Source organism: Lolium rigidum, chromosome 2 (assembly GCF_022539505.1).
Source record: "Lolium rigidum isolate FL_2022 chromosome 2, APGP_CSIRO_Lrig_0.1, whole genome shotgun sequence".
In the NCBI taxonomy this organism is placed as follows: Eukaryota; Viridiplantae; Streptophyta; class Magnoliopsida; order Poales; family Poaceae; genus Lolium; species Lolium rigidum.
The window spans coordinates 5,572,626-5,597,492 of NC_061509.1; the positions used below are offsets into that span (position 1 = coordinate 5,572,626).

General features: G+C 44.4%; 3 protein-coding genes and 1 pseudogene across 3 annotated transcripts; 1 reads left to right on the forward strand and 3 right to left on the reverse strand.

Annotated features, from left to right (window-relative positions):
• The first annotated feature begins 647 nt into the window (after positions 1-647).
• LOC124685877 lies at positions 648-4,399 on the forward strand (annotated as a pseudogene).
• A 1,128-nt stretch (positions 4,400-5,527) lies between these two features.
• On the reverse strand, positions 5,528-6,297 carry LOC124685878 (early nodulin-like protein 2). The gene is made up of 2 exons (XM_047219905.1): positions 6,120-6,297; positions 5,528-6,012 (listed from the first exon to the last, which is right to left on the reverse strand). The coding sequence occupies exons 1-2, from the start codon at positions 6,295-6,297 to the stop codon at positions 5,528-5,530; spliced, it is 663 nt and encodes a 220-aa protein (XP_047075861.1).
• A 3,502-nt stretch (positions 6,298-9,799) lies between these two features.
• On the reverse strand, positions 9,800-10,941 carry LOC124685879 (early nodulin-like protein 2). The gene is made up of 2 exons (XM_047219906.1): positions 10,726-10,941; positions 9,800-10,592 (listed from the first exon to the last, which is right to left on the reverse strand). The coding sequence occupies exons 1-2, from the start codon at positions 10,901-10,903 to the stop codon at positions 9,907-9,909; spliced, it is 864 nt and encodes a 287-aa protein (XP_047075862.1). The 5' UTR covers positions 10,904-10,941; the 3' UTR covers positions 9,800-9,906.
• Positions 10,942-22,159: 11,218 nt separating this feature from the next.
• Positions 22,160-23,688, reverse strand: LOC124685880 (CRIB domain-containing protein RIC10-like). The gene is made up of 6 exons (XM_047219907.1): positions 23,655-23,688; positions 23,419-23,559; positions 23,160-23,246; positions 22,862-22,956; positions 22,640-22,727; positions 22,160-22,395 (listed from the first exon to the last, which is right to left on the reverse strand). Exons 3-6 carry the CDS (start codon positions 23,215-23,217, stop codon positions 22,169-22,171), a joined length of 468 nt encoding a protein of 155 aa, XP_047075863.1. The 5' UTR covers positions 23,218-23,246; positions 23,419-23,559; positions 23,655-23,688; the 3' UTR covers positions 22,160-22,168.
• Between the last annotated feature and the right edge of the window lie 1,179 nt (positions 23,689-24,867).

Genomic DNA, 24,867 nt, shown 5'->3' on the forward strand with positions numbered 1-24,867 from the left:
CGGACGGCAACCTTCGGTGGTGCGACCATTGACTGGACGACGGAGTGAAGATTTTCCCAATTATTCATGCAAAGTATGACCTACAGTGTTGTCCCTGCACGTAGGTGTAGTGAAGTTCCAGTCAAAGACAGACAAACACTTTTAGAAATTCAAGCCCAAAGAAGCTATGGTGGATTAGTGGTAGGGCCTGTCACTCCAAGTCACTACACTCCACTATCGCCTCAAAGTTAATGTAGGACTGCCGCAACTTAATCATTTCTACAATATACCTGTAGAAGGGTATGTATTTTTCACCACTCCGAATTCGATTCGCACATCATCTAGTGCATGTAACAATCTGTTGAAAATTGATATTTTGTTATGGCTTGGCTTTCCAACTTAATTACTAGTATCCAAGCTCGTGTTGTTAACGTTGCTGTCATTATCAAACATAGAGCATTTTGTCATGTTGTTCCACAGCTGCAATATTGGACTGTCCACTGAAGGCACTGATGCACAAACGATTAATTAACCAGCACTAAGGTCTTTGATGTGCAAAGAACTAGATGACAATTGAGGCCTACCAAAAGCTGTTGTTGACACAAATCCTTGCATTACGAAAGATAAGAAGGCTGCTCCATTCTCACCAGTGCATCTCTGTCCCCGATATGGCAGTTGTATTTCCATGCATACCCATTTTGTTCTTGATCACCTTGTCCTCCGTACTTGCTTCCTCTCTGAATCCGGCCAACAACTATGGTAGCGACTCTGATCTCGCTGCGTTGCTGTCCTTCAAAGGCCAGCTCTCTGATCCTCTGGGCATCCTTGCTGGCAACTGGACCACTAGCACATCCTTCTGCCACTGGCTTGGCATCTCGTGCAGCTGGCGCAGGCAGCGTGTCACGGCTGTGCAGCTGCCGAACATGCCCCTCCATGGATTCCTCACTCCTCAACTCGGTAATCTATCTTTCCTCTCAGTCCTCAACCTCACTAATGCCAATCTAACAGGGTCAATCCCACATGATTTGGGAAGGTTACGTCGCCTCGAATATCTTGATCTTGGCCAAAATAGCCTGTCAGGTGGGATCCCCCCAACCCTAGGAAACCTCACAAAGCTCCAGGTTCTCTTCCTAAGGTTTAACCATCTCTCTGGTCCAGTTCCAGTAGAGCTGCAGAACCTGCATAATCTTCGTGACATAAATCTCTACATGAATTACCTGACTGGTACGATACCCATCAATCTATTCAATAACACCCCTATGTTAGCTGTTGTGAACATCGGCAACAACAACCTGGTAGGACAGATACCATGTTCCATTTCCTCGTTGCGAATGCTTGAATTTCTTAACCTGGAATTCAACCATCTCACTGGCCTAGTGCCTCCGGCCATCTTCAACATGTCTGAACTGTATGGTCTTGGACTCCTCCACAACCACAACTTAACTGGTTCTTTGCCAGGTAACGACAGTTTTAACCTCCCACAGTTACGAAAACTTAGCATCGGGGAGAACAGTTTCACCGGTCAGATTCCTTTGGGACTTGCATCTTGTGAGTACCTTGAAGTTCTATCCCTGGGTGGTAATTCGTTTCAAGGTGTCGTGCCAGCATGGTTGGGTAAGTTGACTCAGCTTCACTACATTTCCTTAGGAGGGAATAATCTTATTGGCCCAATTCCGGTTGCTCTTAGCAACCTCACTTGGCTATATCTCTTAGAGCTATCATTCTGCAAGCTAACTGGAGCCATCCCAGCAGAGTTTGGACAGCTACGCCAACTCTCGATTCTACATATCTCAAGCAATCAACTAACAGGACCCATTCCTCATTCTCTAGGTAACCTCTCAGAATTCGAATATCTGCTGCTGGATGACAACATGCTCACTGGATCAGTACCAGCAACAATGGGTAACATTGAGCACTCTTTGGTGCATTTTAATGTTGCACAAAATCACCTCCAGGGCGATCTCAGCTTCTTGTCCATATTATTTTCCACCTGTAAAGAGCTCCAGTTTCTTGGAATAGCATCGAATAATTTCACCGGGGTCCTCCCTGCCTTTGTGGGTAATCTATCTAGTAAGCTACAAACTTTCGAAGCATTTGACAACAACTTAGTTGGAGAACTTCCCGCTACAATTTCCAATTTAACTGTCCTCAATTGGCTAGATCTTGGAGGAAACCAACTGCATGGTGCAATTCCAGAATCCGTCATGATGATGGAGAGTCTTCAATTGCTTTCCCTAGAAGAAAATAACTTTTCTGGCCCTATTCCATCACAAATTGCAATGCTCAAGAAACTAGAAACCCTATACCTCCAACGCAACAAATTCTCTGATTCCATACCAGAGGGCCTTGGAAACCTCATTAAGTTAGAATACGTGATATTGTCTGATAACCAACTATCATCAACAATACCGCCAAGTTTATTTCATCTCGATAGCCTTGTCCAGCTAGACCTGTCTCGAAACTTCTTGAAGGGCACACTACCAATTTATATTTCCTATTTGAAACAAATTAACAACATAGATATATCTAGCAACTTCTTAGTTGGTAGCATCCCAGATTCGATTGGACAACTCCAAATGATTTCCTACTTGAACCTATCACACAATTCATTCTATGGTTCACTTCCAGAATCCTTTGCCAAGCTAACTAGCTTGCAAACTTTGGACTTATCCCATAACATTCTCTCCGGTACAATCCCAAAGTACCTAGTCAATTTCACCGCCCTGACCAACTTGAACCTGTCTTTCAATAAGCTACAAGGTCAGATACCTGATGGAGGTGTTTTCTCAAACATCAGCCAGCAATCCTTGATTGGGAACTCAGGCTTTTGTGGTGCTTCACATTTTGGATTTGCACCATGTCCAAGTTACACTCATAGAACCAATGTTCATATGCTGAAATTTCTGCTCCCTGTTATTATCGTGGTAGTTGTAGCCTTCAGCATGTATGCATTTACCAGGAAGAAAGTAATAAAGCAGCATGGGATGACAGTTCCTTCTGACATGGTTGACATTATCGGCCATCAGTTGGTCTCCTATCATGAGCTTGTTCGTGCTACCGATAATTTTAGTGAGAGTAACCTACTGGGATCAGGGAGCTTTGGAGAAGTTTTCAAGGGCCAACTAAGCAGCGGTTTGATTGTTGCTGTAAAAGTTCTAGACATGCAACTGGAACTGGCCATTAGAAGCTTTGATAGAGAGTGTGGTGCACTACGCATGGCGCGGCACCGGAACCTAATTAGGATACTGAATACCTGCTCTAACTTGGACTTCAGGGCGCTGGTGCTTCAGTACATGCCCAATGGCAGCTTAGAGAGGCTCCTACACTGCTCTCAAGGTACAACACAATTGGGATTCCTTGAGAGACTACGTGTCATGCATGCTCGATGTATCACTAGCAATGGAGTATCTGCACCATGAGCACTACGAGATTATCCTGCACTGTGATTTGAAGCCTAGCAACGTGTTGTTCGATGAGGACATGACAGCTCATGTGGCAGACTTTGGCATTGCAAGGATGCTGCTAGGTGAGAGCAGCTCCACAATCTCTGAAAGTATGCCTGGTACTGTTGGGTACATGGCACCAGGTACTGCAACTACTAGCTACTATTTGTGCTCTTGCTTGCTCTATCGAATTATTGTCGAACCATTAATTATTTAAGGTTCAGCAGTCATGCTATAATGTTTCTACCTTATCTTGAGCAGAGTATGGAGCTGGTGGAAAAGCATCACGGAAGAGCGATGTGTTTAGCTTCGGAATCATGCTCTTGGAAGTCTTCACTAGAAAGAGACCCACAGATTCAATTTTTGTAGGAGATCTAAGCCTGAGGCGGTGGGTTGTTGAGGCATTTCCTGCAGAGCTTGTCCATGTTGTGGATGATCAGCTACTGCAAGTGCCTTCAAACTTTAGCCTGGAAGGCTTTCTTGTGCCGTTGTTGGAGTTGGGTTTGCTCTGCTCGAGTGACTCGCCTGAACAAAGGATGACAATGAGTGATGTGGTCGTGACTCGTGAGGCTGAAGAGGATCCAAGGAGAGTATAACAAATCGATAGCAGCTCACACGGGACGCAACTCAGCAACTGATTGACGCTGCTTCTCTTGCATATGTTGTGGTGCTAAACTAAGATCATCAGCTGCAGCAAACTACTGGCCTACTTCGACATGTAGTCTGTCTGTACATAATGCAAACCCTCACATAGATGCTTCCTTTCGTTTTTCCATATGTAGCATCAAGTTCTTAAGTGCTAAAAGTTGATTTCTGGCAAGAACCTATCTCTGAAGCGTCAGAAATGGTTGCATGCTTGTACGATCGAAATACCTGCAGGCCCGTGTTTAAGCTATTATGTTGCAACGAGAATGTTACTCTTGGACCTGCTACCCGTGAAGGGGAGCATGTATTCGGAGTTGCTCATATCTTCGGATAATTCAATGACACATTAATCGTATGTACTGTTTTTGTTATAGTCGGTGTGGTCGGTGCTCTCATGAGCTGTTCAGATTCTTACCGGTCTTAGGGTCTGTCTGCAGCATGTTACTGACTTGTCTGGGAGGGAGACCCTTGTCCGCATTAATGGTATATTAGTCTGTACTTCCATTCCATATAGTGATTTGTCCGCATTTGATGATTTGAAAATAAAACTGATTGTTCCCTAATTCATGCAAGTGGAATGAACTTCAAGGCTGATTGTGACGAGGCATCACCATATGCAGCTATGCTCGCTTTGCAAGATGTTGCAAGGTATATCTCAAAAAAAAAAAAAAAAGTTGCTTCGCCTGTTTGGGTGTCTATTTCCAGGATTCTGATATATTTCCTACTTGTACTTCCACGAGTTTGGAATCACTACCTTGCACATTAAGCTGCGTGCCACTTGAGGAAACAAGACCAAGGCTACTGCGTGCTCAATCCGCTCTCAGGGCACTTGCTCCATCTGGCATGAAAATGGGACGCACTGGTAAATTCAGACGTCCTGCTGCATATATGCAACAGAAGAACACATATCTACTCATGTTGCTTATTTTGTTATGAAACAGATAGCAGTATATTGTTGTTTCATTCTGGTGTTGTCCTTACCAGGGTTAGCGTTAACTGTATTTCATATTGGTTTCATATTCTGGTGCTGTCCTTACCAGGGTTAGCGTTAACTGTAGTTCAGAATTGTTGACTGTCAGTTTAATTGGGAGCTATGTTTTGCTTGAGAAAATGTCCGGTGCATATTTATGTGAAGATATTATAGGATTGTCCCTTTTCTAAGATCCGAGGCCGCTATTTTCTTTGAACTGGAAATGGCCGAGCTGTAGGCCTCCCTTATTTCGAACTATTAGGCTGTTTGATTTTCTTCTGTGCACGATTGTTTGTTCTCTCAATGCCTGGAATGTTAATATCGTGTGTTTACTAGTATTTCATTTTGAAACAGTCATATTGCATTTGTCATTGATCCAAACGGAAAAGAATTCTAGGAGAAAGACACATTGCCTTTACAGTGCAAAGCTCATTTCGCCCTTTAAAACGTAAAAGACCGGGCGGTGCTGGATCACTTTTGCAATACAGCACTAGAAAGCAAGCATGGCGTATCCAACCCATGCCACGAACGAGCCGGCGAGGCCTGCCACCGTGAGGCCGGCGCCGTTGGCTGCTCCAGGAGGCGTGCCCTTGGCCGCCGTGGAGTTACTGGCGCCAGCCGGAGCGTTTGGCGTGGCTGGAGTTTTGGGGGAAGAAGGCGGAGACTGCGCGGCATCGCCGGCGTCACTGCTCGAGGGAGGTGATGGCGGTGGAGTAGTCGTTGTAGGCGAGCCCTGGCTCGGCGCTGGAGCGCCCTTTGCAGCGGCGGCGGCTGCGGAGACCATGACGATGAGCTTCTCGTTGGCGCGGCAGTTGGCGTCGACGCCGCTGATGAAGAAGAATGCGCCCGCGCGGTCGAGGTCGAAGACGGTGCTGCCGTCGTCGAACTGCTTGTCGTAGGAGGTGGTGTTGCAGGCGTTGTAGTCGGCCGGCTGCACCAGCAGCACCGAGTCCTTGTCCTTGGGGTACACGAACACTGCACGCGCACAAACAGCACGTCAAAATCACATCACGAAATTTTACGACACGGTCGAAATGGAAGCTAGCTTGGAGCTGCAGGGAAGGTAGAGCATGCGAACTTACGGAGCTGGTCGCCGATCTGGAAGCCGGTCTTCTCCGCCCAGGTATTGTAGGATTCAGCACCGGCGCCGGGCACGGCCCAGCCATTGTCGCCGCCGACGCTGTACTGCGTGGCGCCGGCCACCGCCGCCATGAGAGCGGCGCAGGCGAGAACCAGGGCACAAGATCTATGGCTCGACATGGATAAGTAGCTACAAATGTATTCTCGATGCTCGTATGTGGGTGGATCTCTGGAGGCGGCCAGGAGGTACGTATTTGTAGGCACATATGCATGCGGCGTACGTGAGGCTTTACAAGCTGTGGGGTGCCTTGCTTTTGGCGGTCGCCTCAAGCTACGTATGTAGAGGCGGGAGCGCCTGCACATGCATGCCGATGCCGGTGACTTTTGCCCCATTCCTTCCCAGCTTCAGCCGGTGGTGTCCTTTTTCGCGATCTGCGCCCTGTGCCGTGCCACCCCATTGCCGCCTACGTGCGAGTGTGTCAGCGTGTGCCTTTGGAGTTTGGAATCGATGCTTTACCGGTAAAGTCGGTATATCGGCGGCGTGGCTGTGGCTTAGCTCGTTTTCGTTAGGATCCAAGGAACGTGAATACGTGATAGGCTGGTGGCCCTGGTATCAGTGGCGTATGTAGGATTGAATCAGTTTGTAGCTTTTTGCACCTTGGTTCACGTGATTGATTGTAAAGTATGATCAACTCAAATTAAACAAAACATTGTATACTCTTTAATTCTAAAATCACTCTTTATAAAAGAATTTGTGATGCCAGAGAGTTCCTTATGAGATATATCAACTTCAACTTTTGCATGAATTGATATCGAGGTGTCAGGCCAAAATCTCATTTCTATTTCATTTGAAGATGTATGGTTTAAAACTTACTCTCAAATTTTGAACCAAAAATACTCTAAACGAACTAGAAGTGGGATCTGGCGGGATCCCGCTTTGTATCCCAATTTGATATGAATCTGGGTAAGATATCACGATACCGGAGTTAAAAGGACGTGGGTTTAATCGCATATACCAAGCTGATGCAATTTAAAACCAAGAAAAACACATTTCCCTTTTGGTATGTATATTGGCAAGAGGGAGACACGCACCCACACACATGTGATGGGTAGTCTTGAAGCAGCTAGAGTAAACCACTCATTCTTCTCATCCATCGGTCGAGTTTTTGGATGGAATAGTTGGTCCATGCAAGTCAATATTCCCAGCTACCAAAGAGAATGCACTTTTTTGTGTGCGTAGATAATCAAATAATACATGCGAGGACTTAGCCTAGCCTTAGTTGTGGCCACCAATCACACTCTTCGCTCTATGATGTCGTGAGTTTTCCTTACTTCTGGTATCCAAGTTGAAACCAGGAGGCATGGGAACATTGAATCAATGTTGTGTGTAGGCACATGTTATTATGGATCTTCTTGACAACAATGTTTCCGTGGTAGAGTCAGCACATGTCTATCCTCTTATTTGTCCTCATGGTAGACGCAGAGGAGCTAGTACGTGGTGTTTAATTAGGTTCTAGAGATCAACAGATCTTTATCCACACTCAAGCATTGGCGGTTTTGTTTTGGTGTCAGCTGATTTCTTTAATTGGCCCTTAGTGCCATTCATATTCGTTCACCGCATTTCTTTGTCAAAGTAGATCAACATCCGGTCTTGTAAGAACACAACACTTACACAGCTCTTCAAAATCTTAAAGGTTAATGTAGATATGATTTCAAATGACGTCGATATAGAACTTCTGCGCCTAGGAAGAGAGTGCTCAGGGCCGGCTCTGGCTCGGGACAAGAAGTGTGACGGCCCGGGGCCCAACCAAAATGGGGGCCCATTATTTCTGGCATAGTGCATGTAGGAAAAGGTAGAGGAAAAAATTTTAGGCCCATTTCAGCCTAAATAGGGCCTATTTATAAAGATTGCCCTGATGCCCTCCAAATCCTTGAGCCGGCCCTGAGAGTGCTCAATTTGTCCCTTATATTCGATCTCCTACTACGTTCATCATAAAACACATACAACTGCACATATGGGGACTTTACCCCTCACTTTTCAGGTTATGTCTTCTTTTTAAATTTTAATTATATTTGAGCTTTGTAACAAACTGTTGGATGCTAAAATGGAAATTGGAGAGGAAAGTTAGTTCCTTTTCTTTTGAAGAAAAACTTACGAGTACAACATGGTAACTAGGCTGTATACTACTCTATGCAACTTTACAGACAGGTTGAGGTAAAATATCCAGTCTCTGAGATATTTTGATATGAAGTGATTTGACCGTTTAGGGGGAAAGGAGTTTGGACAAATCCTATTTTTAAAACCAGATTTGGAACAAATTATTTTTCTTTTAGGACTGCACAAGATACTTAATTTTAACTACACCAGCCACTTGACTTGCAGAAGATATTATTAACCAACCAGACACCATTTTAGGTAAAGACTTGAGTTGCCTCTAAACCCTAAACCCTTGCCATCTGGCCTCAGTGGCTCTCCTTTCTCTTGTTTAGCCAAGACACACTTGACCATCTCGTTGTACTTGGTCATGTCAAATCCGTTTGGATAGGCCAGCATCCTCTGCCTCTCCTCCTCTCTAAACTCTGAAGCCTATGAAATAGCTTATCTTATCTTTTCGTATAGGGGTGAAGGGTCCAACGTCTGCATGCATGTAAGGAATATTTCCATAATCCGGAAAGTTAAAATAAATTTTCTCTTAAATTGTTAATATAATTGATGACACATTTTCACTGCTGGGTACACATTTAGACTGGAGTATGTTTTGATGAAAAATAAATTAAACCTTAATTGTGAGGTTATAGTACTGTACCTACCAACCAGTTTACTACTTAACTGTTACCAATCACATTATACGTAGTTACCGGATAATTTTTACAAGTTTTTGTCATAGCAATGATCTACATGTTTAAAGCGTGTGTATGTGATCCAGTCTAATCACGTAAAAGATGATACTCTATTATCACCATGCAAGGCTTACATGGATGAGGAGCGACTAGATACATAAAAAAGTTGCAAAAACAAATAGAAATAAAATCTTGTTTTGAAGACTCCTCGTGAAAAACCTAAACGTGAAAACAGATCGGAATTTCAACTTAAGGTTTAGAAGATAAAATATTTTGAAGTTTGTAAAACAGAAGGTATCCGAGGTACATACGGGCCAAAAACAGAAGGTACCCTCCCGATATGGCGATATCACACGGTAGAGGGCTCATCGGGCATGTAGGCCGCTACTTGCACCATTTTAGCCATGAGGAGCTCGTCCCGAACACAATGATTTTACCGGCAACGGTACCTACCGGTGGCACATCTACCGTCCACTTCCTGCTTTAAGATTGGTGAGCCTTTTGACATTTGTTTAGTATAAAACTAATAATAGTTAAACTAATTACATCACTGTTGACGTCACTCCGGTTTGTTTCACAAAAATATTCATGTTTCAGTTATGTTTTAAATTTATTTCATAATTTTGTGGAAGAATTGGTCACCACATGGGCGACGTCAATGCTGAGGTCACTCATGTAGGTGAAGCTGCCTGGTGTTTGGAGCTCGTCCCGTCCTGCCGTTCAATTCATGTTCGCCGTCGACCTCGCGCGGTGCGGGCACGGGGCACCGTCCGTCTGAATCGCCGGCACGGCATCGCCGTGCGGGCTTCCATCGCTTTTCTCAAGAATCATCCCATTTCCGCTTTATTTCATCCGATGGAAAACGAATACGTACAAAGAGATCAATCGACACACACACACATCTCAATTACACAAGTGGATCGCCCTTCGTCCCTCACGCTTCAGAGCTCAGAGAGCAAGCATGGCGTAGCCGACGATGCAGGCCGCGGCCGAGGCGGCGGCGCCGGTCACCATGAACCCGGCGCTGTTCTGGTTGGTGGAGCCGGTGGGAGGAGACGCGCCGGTCGTGTTCGTCGATCCTCCATCGGCGCCGGCCGGAGCGGTCGCTGGTGGCGGCATCAACGGGACGCCGGCCGGAGCCGACGGTGTGGGCGACGGTGGCGAGGAGCTCGGAGGAGCAGACGGAGGGGACGAGGCCGCCGGTGCCGAGCTGGGCGGTGTCGCCGGGGCGGAGGCGGAAGCGGGGGGAGGGGCCGAGGTGGGGCTGGGAGCCTTAGGAGCGGGCGCGGGAGGAGACACCGTCGCGGGCGGCGGGCTGGAAGCAGACGGCGCAGGAGACGCTGCCGCCGGCGGGGTCGCAGTGCTCGACGCCGGAGGCGCGGCGGCGGGCGAGGAAGGCGGGGCACCGCCGCTGGAGTTGCCATTGCGGCCCGCGAGGACCATGACGATGAGCTTCTCGTTGGCGCGGCAGTTGGCGTCGACGCCGCTGATGAAGAAGAAGGCGCCGGCGCGGTCCAGGGTGAACACGGTGTTGCCGTCCGCGAACTTCTTGTCGTACGACGACGTGTTGCAGGCGTTGTAGTCGGCCGGTTGCACCACCAGCACCGAGTCCGTGTCCTTGGGGTACACGAACACTGCACAACCACAGCCAAAAGCCACCATTAGCAGAAGAAGCGAGGTTTGATCATGGGACATGGCCAAATGCGGGGTCGTCATGGACTCATGGCTGAAATCCTGACGAAGATCTCTTCATATCTGAATTATTACCTAGAGTGTCGCCGATCTTGAACCTGTTCTTCATGGCCCAAGTGTTGTACGACTGTGCGCTGGCGCCGGCCAAGCTCCAGCCGTTGTTACCGCCGACCTGGAACTGCGTGGCGCTGGCCATGGCCGCCACCAGTGCAAAGCACGCGAACCCAAGGCTGTAACCAGCTGCCTTCGACATGGCCAAGCTCCAAGATCAATACTCAGCCGCTGGCTAGATAGTCAGAGGATCAAGATTGTACAAGTGCTTCTTGGGCTACTGCTGGATGATATGGAAGAGCTTGAGACTGCTGGGTATTTGTAGGTCTCGATCTACGAGTTGTGACGCGCACGGGGTGCTTTGCTTTCGATGGAAACCTTGAGCTAGGTGAGGCAGCTATCTCTCTGCGAAGTTTTCGAGCTGTCTTTGTGCTTGCCCTGGCTGCAATGGCGTCCTCTGCTGTGCCCTGCTCTGCTGTGTTTCTGCAGCTGAGCTGACGTAGCCTCGCCAAGTGCCACAGGCATATTCATAGCTTGTGCTCGTGTGCACCGGTCCGTGGGTCGACGTGCATAGGCAACGCCGTTCTCCACGGGGTTGTGGTCTAGTACACGTGGCGCCACATGATATGCCGATCACGGACTCAACATAGCATTGCCTTCAGGGTCCGGTTAAGTTGATGAGGTCTGATTAGTTATGTTCCCTGTATAACACACATGATTGTGTTTTCATAATTGTTGTGAAACTAAAAAGTTTCATGTTTAATTTGCTTTTCCTAAAAGGGGAGTAAAACCCCGACCCCCTGCAAGTTTTCATGCTAGTGCTATTTAATTTTTGCAACTTGGGTGAAATTGACCCAGGGAAAACAGCCTAATTCAAAAGCAATGGCATGAGGATATCTGAGCAATTTAGTGTTTCGGCCTGAGTAACAACAGCAGATTAGAAGCAATCCTAAACTGGTCACAGCCTGCTAATAAAGCCCCGATAGACATGTTAGAGCCTGCTACTAAGTTCGAGATGGCTCAAATGGTCCTCCCAAAACAATACCGATAAAAGAATCCTTCAAAAAAAAAAAAGTTCCTTCTGATTTGCTTGCCTCTTCTTTTCGATATGTGCTGTACAGAACAGGATTCTTGTCTGCTTGACCTTGATGTTTCATGTTTGAGATTATTCATATATTCCCTGCCACTTCACCTTATGGTCACGCCCATCGGTTTCAGTGAGGCAGATGATAAGATTCTCGCTATGTCTTCGTGATCATCGTGTATTTTCACGCTTGGCCCGATTGACCTACATCAATATATGTGGACGGTCTAGTAAACGTTCTCGGACGCGAAACCCATCTCCCATAACCCCTCCTGGGCGCCGCCGGGGGGCCGATCCCTCTCCTTCCGCCGTCCCCTCCCTCTACGCTCTCTCCCTCCGTCGCTGTCGTAGGCGCTGGCCACGGTGGCGGCGGGCCCCGGCGCCAAAGTGCACGGGGGGTTGTTGGAGGCGGCGACCGGCGGTAGCGGCTGAAGGAGCGACCACCGACTTCGACGTGCTCCGCGTCTAGGGCGGTGGCCCTAGACGTGCGGCGGCGGCTCCACCTCCACGGCCTCCGGCGATGGATGGGGGCGGCGGCGGCTGTTGGATCTTGGACCCGCCGAGATCTATCGTTGGCTTCTGCTGGCGGCGCGAGGAAGGGGCGGCGATCTGCGGGGCGAGGATGGTGTGGTTGCGGCTACCGCCGTCCACCGAATTCTCCGTCGTCATCGTTGGTCCGCGGATGGCGGCGTGGGGGCCTGTTCGTCTGCTTCGGGTTTGAAGGTGGTGGTCCTAGGGTTCTTCTTCTGCGTAGATGAAGACCTACTGGATGCTGATCCTGTTCATCTAGCTGGAGTGTTGAGTTCCGGAAGGCTCCGTCGGCGAATGGAACATCGCATCTTTTGCCTGTAGTTTGCTGGATCGGGTGGTATTCGGTCGTGCACCCATGCTTTTATTCCGACCGTTTGGTTCTGGAGGAAGCGGCGCGAAGCTCTTTTTCTGTGTTGACATCAAGTGACTATGGATCCATGATGAAAGTCATAAGAAGAGAATATCATGAAGGCAGGATGGGAGGACTAGCTAAGGGAGGTTCAAGTCTCCGCGATGTTGAGGGACTTGCTTGATGTTCCAGGCTTCACACCAGCAGTATGAATGTGGGGGCGATAGCGCAAGTGAACTTCAGAGTCCTACCTTTCAGGTGAAAACCCAAGGCCTGGCCTTAACTGGTTGTGCCTGGCAATGATCTTGTTGGAGGCATTGTTTTGGGAGCGGGGATTATCTTCAGGGTGAAAACCTAAGATCTTTGATCGGACGACGACGGTGTTGGAGCAGTGTTCCCTTCTTGGAGGCGTCACTTTTGGAGAGTCTGTATTTCAGGTGTTGTCTTGGTGGTGGATGTATTGTTGTTGTTAGGCCTGAGATACTGTAGCGGGACTTTTGTTTCTTAGTTTTCTTTTCCATTTTTGGCTGTGTGCATCCGTAGTGCCATTAGGGTGGTGCGTTGTTGCAGAGGCTGAGTGTAATTGGTATCTTTTGATATTAATATATTCCCTTTATCGAAAAAAGTAAATGTTCTCTTTTCGAGGTTGTGTTTACCAGTATATCATTCCCCATTTGCACATGATATGATACATGATTGGTGGAAGCGGCTAGAAGAAGGCACCCCGGCTCCTAGTAGAAAAGAGGTGAATGCCTTGGTGATACTTACCGGCTAGGGAATTGTGGCTAGAAAGGAATGTTAAGACTTTCGACAAGGTGGCGGTTCTGCCCATGGAGCTTTGCATACGGATTACAGCCGAATTGAGCAATGGAAGAGCGCCAGGTTGTGGGATCGTAGAGCGATCAGTGGGCCTATGAGAGGCGTAACTTAGGCAGGAGGTGTGTGCGGGTGTGGAGAGACAGATCGACATGTGATCTGCGCTTGTTCTTGTAATCAGAAACCTCTTTCCTATCTTAATGAATGAAGCCACGCGTAGCTTGTGCATGTTCTTGAAAAAAATCATACAGCCGTTTGGTCCACCTATTTTTATTTGTTTTAGTGTCTGTTTGGTCGCTTTTATCGTTTTTTTGGCTAATCTTAAACATTTTATTATAGTACTAGCACATCGCAACATAGTTCAGCAACCACACACATGTCCGAGTTATATATGTTAAAAACATATACATTTCTCATGTTCAAGCAGAACAAGCAGTAGTTGCATAATCACAGGAGTCATATCTAGTTGAGTCTGTAGCGACCCTAGGCCCCCGCATCACCATAGGATGACACGGCACGCAATCCCTTCACACGTAGCCACTCGCCTCTCTTTATTGTATCTCCCTATGTTGGCACCATGCAGCCCAAGCAGCACAACCCTAGTCTCTTATTTTCGTCACATAACCTTTGTGCAATGGAGGCGGGCACTGCTGGCGTGGCATACAATATGCTATTGTCGACAACTGGTAGTGGGTGGGGTCCTCTACTGGAGGTGTGGCGGCAGGAGCCAAAATGTCGATGGCAGCATGTGTGTGCTTCGTGCTAGGAGGCCTTACTAGCGCCTCTGGGTGGGAGATGTCCTTTCCAACTCGCAATTATTGGCTCTCCCTTCCTTTGTCGTTGTCGGTGAGGGGTGCTCCTCCGTAATGGCGGCTCTAGATATCACAACATGTGATGCCAAAGCTACTAAATGTAGTTCATATGTTAGGAAAATGCCTTGAAGAAATAATACACAATCGTATATAGGCAACAATTGTAAATAATGTGATGTCGCTTATCATCACCAACCTAGTGTCGCTCTACGTCCACTAGAGGCAATAGTCAGTTTGGTGGCTCTTTCCAACATGTGTGGTCTCGTGGTAGCAATGTGGGAATGAGACTTATAGTTGACAATGGGTTGAATTTGAATGGGTCAAGCAATATAACACATATATATGTCAATGAAGATGTATATCGCCCATCCAGGAAGATACCATGGGTATAAAATCGTGCCCATGCCCATACCTGGTAGATATCCATGACTATCCGGTATCCATCAGGTTTCCCATCATGTAAAAGTAATAGCCCATAAAATAGCAAATAAACTCAACAATATATTAATACAACAACCATAATGCAATTTATGACACATGTTGGGCCTAAGATCAGGTATGTGGTACATCTCCAAAGTATATATATATATGCGATACATTTCTGGCATCCAAAAGTCTTGTGGAAAAAGTTATTTATTTCATTATGTGTATATTCGGTTGAGGCATGGGTAATTCCTGGGCACAACATTTGTATCCCTACCTGACCCACACCTCATCAGGTTACCCATGGATGAAAATACGAATATTGTACTCATTTGTATTTGGTATCTAGGGGTATTTAGACTCATGTGAAAATTTCCATTCTTATAGTGAGGCTCGGGCGCTTTCATCTAGAGGCGGTTAATTGATGCATGCCCACATGTCAGTAGGGATGGCAATAGGTACCCATGGGTATGGAACAAAACATTATCCATAGATATGTAAATGGGAAAATATCATACCCATTGTGTAGAGAGGGCACGGTACCCACATACCCATTTACCGGTCCAAACTTTCACAAGTGGATCATCTTAATATTCTAAAGTACTTAATTTTCCCCTAATCACACATTCACGTAGATTCTCTGAATCTCACGCTTCATGGTCTCACAATCGTTGGTAGGTTTGAGAGGATTAGACCCCATATTTAGGATTGCTTTGATTCATATCATCTTTACGTGATCACATCCCAATGTGTTCCTGTTTATGGTAAGTGTCTCTGTTTTGTGAGAATGTTGTTGTTAATAATATGTTCTTGTTCATAATTTTGTGTTGATGTTTATAATGGTTTGTTTTTATAAATTATGGTTACATGTTGTTATTACAACTATTTTTTGATCAATTTAATGTGTTGTAAGCGCGGCTATTTTTTCTAGTGAGTACCCATTTACCCTAGAAGGTGACGGGTAAGGGAAATACTTATACTTGACGGTTATGGGTACGAGTGACGGGTAAGATCGAGTGCGACGGGTAAAGGTATGGGATGGCTCCACCTGGTATCCATACCCTGCGGGTGTCATCCCTACACATAGTGGTGGAGCTAGAGCATTCGGTAACCGGGTGCCCAGAGGTGCCACATCAGATAAAAATAACCTTTTCCAGGGTGCATACATGGTGAAAAAAATGCTCATTTACAAAGAAAAAAAATTCTACCTGGTGTCTTGTGCACCCCTCTAGCTACAATTAGATCCGCTAGTGCCTACACATGTCCATCCAAATCAGTGAATACCAGTGAGGCAGTGGGGCCACCTCACCCTTCATTAATGAGTGGAGACTAGTCTATTGATGAGGTAGAGGACTACCAAGTTGGTCTATATTGGCGCACTTTTGTGAGGAGTTCTAGTGGAGGCATACCGTGCGGATATCTTCGTGGAAGATCATGGTGTATCTGTGTAGAGTATTGGATGACACAACCTATAAAATCCATTGTCAGGATGGTCACTGAAACACTGTTTCATGTCTAGAGTGAAATGCTTGTCGATGTTTTGGGCTTTTCATTTTTTCGAAGAAAAAACTATTGATCCTGCAAAATGTTGCTCAAGGTTGGCTGACCAATGTGGAAGCCCATAATAGTAGTGTTGTTCTCCGAAGGAACTACCAAGGGCTTGTACATTTTTTTTCCTGAAATGGAGAATCCTGGGCCTCTGCATCAACTGATGCATACGACTCTTTATTGCATAACCTTAAATTATTACAACTTATTACCGTTCATGGATCACATAAAGTGTCCACATGGATAAGTCACCTAAAAAGGACTAAAATCAAACAACGCCAAAGCTTCTTCATGTGATGCGCTTCTCTTACCTCCAGTCACACCAGTCATAGAAATCTATGCTACCATCATTAAATGGTTGCACCCAATATCTATGTCTTGGCGCTGCTCCGTCGGCTAGAAAAAGAATGACATATGGATCCAATGTGTAAACAAAGGACTGCAGAAATGATGCAAATCTTCTTCCGTTATAGATAAAATCATCAGACAGTCCATATAACCCATAATAATCACACATACCAACTCTAACATGTCCTTTATCTTTTTTTCACACCATTTAACCAATTCTCAAATAAGTTTGTGACATTAGACGGGAGTAGGTATAATAAACGTCATGTAAAGAGTCCTCCAAAGAATTCTTGCAAAGTGGCATGAAAAGAATAGATGTTGTATTGTCTCCGCTTGATCACAAAAAAAATTAGTAGATACGTGCCAATTCCGCTTGATGAGATTATCCGTAGTTAGAATCACTTCCTTATGAAGGAACCATATAAAAATTGTGATTTTAAGTGGTGCCTTAACTTTCCAAATATACTTCTTCAGATAAATCGTGTGCCCATTAATCAAGCCAAGGTACATTGATTTTATAACAAAAGAGCCAAAAGTAGTTAAAGACCGCCGAAAAATTTCTTCATTGTTGGTGATCAGCTGGACCATCATGACTCTCAACACCAAGTGTACCCATCTATCCCATTTATTGCCCGATAAGACTCACCCCCGATAAGACTCACCTAAAACTTATGTTTAACGGATTCGATCCCATAACATTTGCAATCGTAACATTACTATGATTAGAAAATATTATAAAAGGTTGGACATTCATATTTTAGAGGCAAATCTCCTAACCATGTATCTTCTCAACATCTAGTATTATGTCCATTTCCTATGACAAGAGAACCTCTTTTTAAAAAGGCATCCTTGACGTTCATTAGACCTTTCCAAAAATGGGAGTCTGTTGGTTTAGTTGAAACCTGAGAAAGAGTTTAGTTTTTAGATATTTATTTTGGAGAAGCTTATATAGCTACTTGCTAAGTAAACTTTTATTCTTTAATTCTAAAACTTATACCCCTAAACCCCCTGGTCTTTAGGTCTACAAATAACATCCCATTTTGTAAACCTATACTTATTTTTATGACCATAAATTTTTCAAGAGAAACGGGATTTGAAAAGGTCTAGTCTCTTTATTAACCCTGTAGGTGTCTCTAAGAACGAAAGCATGAACATCGGAAAACTCATGAGGACTGAATTTATGAAAGTAAGGTGATCGCCATATGAAAGTACCTTACCAACCCAACAACTGAGTTCTTTTTTTCAAAACGATCTTCTACCGGCTTCCACTCACCTTTTTTCTGTTTGCGAAAATGAATTGGTATCCCTGGATATCTAAATGGGAGAGATCCTATGTCACATTGAAAAAGAATCGTGTACTCGTTCTCTACCTCTTCTGCTTTCCTAAAAGAAAAAATCTCACTCTTGTAAAAAATTATTTTGAGGCATGATAGTTGTTTGAAAATACAAAGAACTATATTCATATTCAAATCTTTGTCTAGTTCGTGCTTCATAAGTAGAATAATATTATGTGCATATTGGAGAATGAAAATACCCCCATCGACTAGATAAGGGATCAACCGCTAACCTGACCATCTTCTTTGGCCCTCGCAATAAGAATTGCAAGCATATGAGCAACTATGTTAAAAAAATAGAAGATAGAGGATCTTCCTGGCGCAATCCTTCTTTGTTTGAAAGTCATGACATGCGCACACTCCCCCTTTCTATGTATTGTCGAACCCATTCACACCATTTCGGATCAAAGTCTTTCGCACGCATTGCTTGTTGCAAAAGAAGACCAATTCACTTTATCATAAGCCTTTACAAAGTAGATTTTAAATAAGACGTCGTCCATATTTTCCTATAAATTTCATGGATGGTCTCATGCAGAATAACCACCCCTCTAAAATATGTCTCCTGGGCATAAATGTGGTTTGAGTATGCTGAACCACATTCTCAATGATGTATGTCAGTATATTTCGTACCAACATTAGTAAATACCTTAAAACTAACATTTAGGAGGCAAATGGGACCCTATTACTGAATCTGAACCGCGTTTCCTTTTTCTGGTAACAGACCGATGTTCCAAAATTGAGATGGAAAAGAGGTAACTCTCTTCTTTGAAAGCTAGTAAACATCGCCATAAGATATGCCTTTATAACTTACCAAAACATTTGGAAATAATTCAGCAGGAAACCCATCTAGACCCGCTGCTTTATTTTTTCCCATTTGCGAGATTGCCTTGAAAACTTCTTTGTCGGTGAAATCCTCTTTTAAGATAGCATTTTCATCGGCTGAAATTTGTTTTATATCATTTATTAAAAACTCATCCATAACACAAGGACTAATATCCGGTGGATCAAATAAAAATTTATAATATTCATAAATACTTTTTTTAGGTATTCTTGACCTATGACTGTCCCCTAATCTTGCTCAAGTTGAATCTTTTTCTTTCTTCTGTGTTTGCTATTTGCAATTAGGTGAAAATATCTGGTAATATATCCACCCTCTTTATTATATTTAACCTTGACCCTTTGGGCCCATTTAGTCCCTATTTGGCAACCTCATCTTGAGCATTGTGCATTGTCTTTTTCTCTTCCTCATCTAAAGGAGTAATTTCCGCCTTATGATCAAGGATATCGATAATACTAAGCCAATGTTCTTTTTCAATTTTTATAAGAGACACTTACGTTTTCTCCCAACCATCAAGATATTGTCTTATATGATGAATTTTATTTTGCCATATTTCTGTCGGATTATCGCCCATAGAGATGGAAGCCCACTCGTTAGCCACCATCTCAAGGAAACCATCTTGCTTCAATCAAGCTAGTTCGAAAGAAAATTGAAACTTATTACTTGGGAAGGCTTGATCGCCCGAATCAATAAGAAGTAGTGTGTGATCAGACCCCGATCTAGTTAGAGCCCTCACTGAAACAAATGGATTTGTGGTTCTCATTCCACGATAGCAAAGATTATATCCAGATTCTCATAAGTCAGATTATCTCGTCAATTAGCCCAATTGTATTGTCTGCAAGAGCTATATCTCTCAAGTTAAGACTCAATGATAGCGTTGAAAATAATAGGCCATCAAGCATTAAAATTATCATTGTTTTTTCTCCTTTTCACCCTAAAATATTAAAATCACCACCTACTAACATCGAAAGAGGCTCGTCCTCACATATTCTAACTAATTTGGCGAAGAACTCTGGCTTTTGCTCATCTTGAGCAACCCCATACACTGCTACCAAGACCCATCTAAAATTGTTCGATTTAGAGCCATGTAAAATTTAACACATATATCTCTAGTAACCACATACTGAACAATTAATGAAGTTGCATTAATACCGATAAGAATTCCCCCAACCTCCCAATTGGGGGTAGACAATACCACTAAAAGTCCTGGCCTCCACATATGTGGTTTAGAAAAGGACCTAAAAGTTATCTCTACCAGTCTCTAGATTAGCAAAGAAGTCAGTTTATGATCTTTGATATTTTCACGCACAAAGTTATATTTTGTAGAATTCTTAAGACTGGCGCTATTCCAAAAACTACCATTCATGATTAAATAAAAGGGCAGTTAGGTTTTCTTGTTCAGCCTTACGCTTCTAGGCACCACTCGAGGTGCGATTTTCTCTTTTCTTTTCATAAACTTTCGTTATTTTTGTTTGACGAAGAGGAACTATCTCCTCGAAGCCATGTTTCCCATCATCACAAAGGTCTAAAGATAAATCCGAATCATGTTCTAAGGTTTCATTTTGGTGACTCTTATCTTCTTTTTTTATAAAGGGGATATATTAATATCGTGAAAATACCAATTAATCTAGACTCTCCAATAACGCAGTATCCTAATGGCATCACGGATGCACACAACCAAAAAAAGAATCTAAAAATGAGGAAAAGTCCCGCTACAGTGTTACGGTCCTCGCAACAGCATTACAACCACCACCATGATAACAGCTAAAGTCCAAGTTCTTCAAAAACAACGCCTCCAACAAGAAAACAATACACAAGCGTCGTCATCATCCCATCGTAGATCTTGGGTTTTTTCCCTGAAGATAGTCCCCGCTCTCAAAGCAATGCCTTCAACACGACCATTGTTGGGCACAACCAATTAAGGGCATGCCTTGGATTTTCACCCTGAATGGTAAGACTTTAAACTTTACCTGTGTTGTAGCCTCCCTTACATACCGCTGCTACGAATCCTGAAGCTCCAATCAAGTTCCCCGTCGACACAAAAGCTCAAATCACCACTACTGGTCCTCCGATCTCGACTTCCATGACATGCTTCGCCTCTGACTTCATCATAGAACAAAACATGTCCCATGAAGGCAACATATAGAAGAGTTCCGCGCCGCTCCCTCCTGTACCAAACGATCGAAAAAATATGGTGCGCACGACCAAATCCATCTCATCCAGCAAACTCTAGGCATAACGCGTCCATGGGAGTTCCCGGCGGAGCCTTCCAAAACACGACACTTCGTCCAATATCAAGAAGGACAACATTAGGCATTAGGCAGATCTTCGTCTTTTCCAAGAGGAACCCTAGGACTGGTTCCGTTATTCAGGTTGAGCCCCCATGCAACCGGCCATCTCGGCCGCCCGACCCACCAGAAAAGGCCAGAAGATCGAGGCGAACCTGGCCGTCATGCCTTCCAGACAATGAGCAGCGTTGTGGAGGAGGAGATCGGGCTGAACGCAAGGCAGCCACCGCGCACCGCGTCGCCCTGCTGCACTGCCACCAGCATGCCGCCGTGCCGGATCAGTCTCAGCGCCACACCACGATCACCCGACGGCAGCCGAAGGGCAGCGTTGAGACCATGAACGAGGGCGCGCCTCCACCGCCAGATCAGCACCACGGGGATCACCACCGAGCAGCCGTCCATCGTGCCACTGCAACCCCAGGTGCGTTGCACCGCCAGGGAAGACTCGCCACCCGTGATTCGCGATGCGCACCACCTCCTCCATGGGGTAGCTTCCCACGTCGCAGACCCGCACAAAAGGAGACAAGAACCCCCTGCCACCAGCAATGAGCAGGCTGCCCGGCCGAAGCCCTAGTGGTGGCGGAGGAGGGATGGGGATGGAGAGGTGGTGGGAGGCTCAGCCGGTGGTGGCTAGGGGTTGCCCCGTCCGTCGCCTCGAGGGGACAAGAGATCTTCTTCTTCTTTCTTATCCTGCTCCAAATTTTTAGAAAGCATAATTAAAGTTCTTTTCTATCAATACATAATGCTAACTAAAGGCATGATGAGCCTTCTATGCATCTCATCATGTCAAAAGTATGTTTGTCCTGGTGTGGAAGAAACATTTCATAGGGTCTGGTCTTAGCAACCCATGTCATGATCATTGATATTACTTTGGCAGGCATGCCGACCGGTCTCTTTTACAGTTATATGGCTTGAAAGATAATGTGACAAGAGATGTCATTGAGAAAATATCATGAATTTACTTCCAACTTTTTTTTTGTATTTCCAACTATGGCTCCACCGTTAAAATGGACAAAGAATCAAGCAAATCATAAATAATCTCCCTCCCTCTCTAAACCGAAACATGTACATGCAAGGTGGTCACACATCATTTTTTTTACACGACCCGGAACCCTCTGTGCGACTCATTGAAATCGTCGTACGCTGTCGCAAACGAGGTTCTTGACCTCGAGGAAGATGATCTTGCAGAGTTAGGAGATGATTCTCTAGGCTTCTTCCGCCTTGCTTTCCTTGGGCCTCTTGGCGGGCAGGAGGAGGACTCTTGATCTTGTTTATCTGGGAAATTAATCTCAGTGGGCAGCATGGATCTTGCTGGCTCAAAGTCTGCAGAAATAAAATACTACTACCGGTCAGCAGCTTGTAAACATGCAGGCGACCAATGGGAAAATTGTGTCGTGGTGTGCCACTACTAATTATTAGAAGAACGGGACAAGAAAGATTCTCACGTTTATGCACATTAATGATTAGTCATCCAGATTTTGGAACAATGGTTGTCTTATATATTATAGGTAATGTCTAGGCATATATGAATTTATCCTTCTTAGGTTATATGAGAGGATGTAATTACCTGTAGAAGTCCAAGAAGTTTGCCTTGACTGCCCGGCTGTGCTCAGAGAGCCTGCAGACATATCTTCTATTGACTTGAACTCATTCATCTAAAATGAACAATGCACATGACCAATGAGTTACAGTACTAAAATAACAGAAGAGACTCATAATATGAAGGCATAATTAATCTGGTCTACATGAAGATAATTTGAACGGGAATCCAAGTTATTTTTATGCCTACCCAGCTTGGAGATGTGTCACTGGTGCCCAAACCTATGTGAGCCACATGCTTTACATCTGTAGGGAACCCAATTTCCATCTCATGCTCCTTATGAGCTGCATGAGAACAACAGATCATTAATTTCTGAGATTCTCGTAGCCATAGGCAGAATATTTTAACTGTATTTATGTCTCAAAAATATGTCAATGTAATTGTATTTCAAGTTGTCATAACATATTTTATTTAGATATATAAATAAAACTCAAGGCATGCCATGGAAAAATGGAGGAAAAACAAAAAAAAAAGGTGGGATTATTACCAAACATTTGCGAGATTATCCTCAGACCTTTAAAGATCCCCTTCATCTTTACCGCCATTGCTGAGGCCTTTCACACAAAAAAAACTCCTGCACGAGTGGCAAATGTACAATAAATTGGCTGTTTTTCTTTTTCATTTCCGGAGCCTGAAGCAAATTCCTAGATCTCATGCAATGCTGAACAAAAGATTGTTCTTCAAGGCCTAGGATCACATGGATACATGAATGAATAACAGGTAGAGAACAACAGAGGGCAACTTACCTCCAGAGCAAGGGCTTCAGTTGCCAAACTTTGTAAAGCACCTTAGTTTCTGAATCTTCAGAACTAGTTTCACTCTGAAGAGGAATCAAGCAAAGAAATCTAGATCCTGATGATGGTGATGACGATGAAGAACAAGTAGTTCTGTTTAGAGGAAGGAGAAGGAAAGGAGCTAAATCTTCTGAGAGGGTAGCACGAGAACCGCTTAAATATGGTGACAAGTTAGTTGGCTGCACCACCTCTTCTTTTTCTTTCCCCCTTTTTCAATTCTCAACTTGTTGCTGTTCTAGCTGTACTTGGATTTTGTCTGCCTACTAATCATTTGCTTGTCCCTCAATTGTTCTAAATAAAAATAAATGTAACTCAAACTGACAATATCACATTCTTCGCAACAAGTTGATTTTTTTTTCTAGTGTGGTTTTCCCTTGATAGGATGATGTTCTGCATAGTTTGCTCTGGAAAAAGGCTGGCCGTCTGTTTACTACATACAAGTTGAACTGTCCACTGTTACATTAATTTTTTTAAAGCTTCAGGCCCAATGTTTGCTCAGGTCTGTCAGCTTAAGTCTAGGCATGTGCATCATGGCCCTAATGCTTGCTGGTATTAGGTAGCATTGAGGTATGAAGTTAAGAACACATCGTTGAACTCAGGACCAGCTGAAATGTCGCCTACAGCTATGACATTTAAGTTGTACGTGAATTCGTAATTTCATCCTTTTGAAATGAAGATAGCAGATCTTCAGCCGTGACGTATCCAAGTGAGATGACACATCTGACCTACTGAGCTGGAGAATGGTGATCTGTCCCACTCCCTTAATTCAAGATATGTTGTTTGAAGATTACTTTGTACAAACATTTGATCTTGATAGCTTATTTTTATCTTTTTAGATAACGATGTCTTATTTCCTTAAAAATACTTATACTATCTCCTTTGCTTCTGTGCTTATGCCATGAAATGTTCAAACCAATCGGCAGAGTGCAGCATCTTGCTAAAAGGTTGCTTGTCTTACCAGTTCTGCATGCTGCAGAACAGCAGAAGATAAGACCATCATTTGCTGGCTCGGCCGGGGAAAATAACATCACTACTATTCTTCACTCATAGTTTTTCTGAACTATGTTCGTTTATTTATTCTAGTCCAAAGAAGCCATTTCATCATTGCAGAAATACCAGGTGTCCACCACCACCACCTGTCATTATTGTGGATTGGTCTCTGATCTGCCCAGTGACGCCTGCAAAACCACCATATTTTTTGAGTTTCTGAAGCATACAAAACCTCCATTATGATGCATTAAGATACTGTCTGAGCTATGGACTCATTGGTGCAAGCTAAAAAGACTAACAGTTTCTTTAAGTAGTAGAGAAATGAGCTGCATAGCTAAGCACCTAGCCTCTTCTCTAATATTTTTCTTTTGCCGGAGTGTTGCAGGCATGTCGTGTGGATAAGCTGTTGCC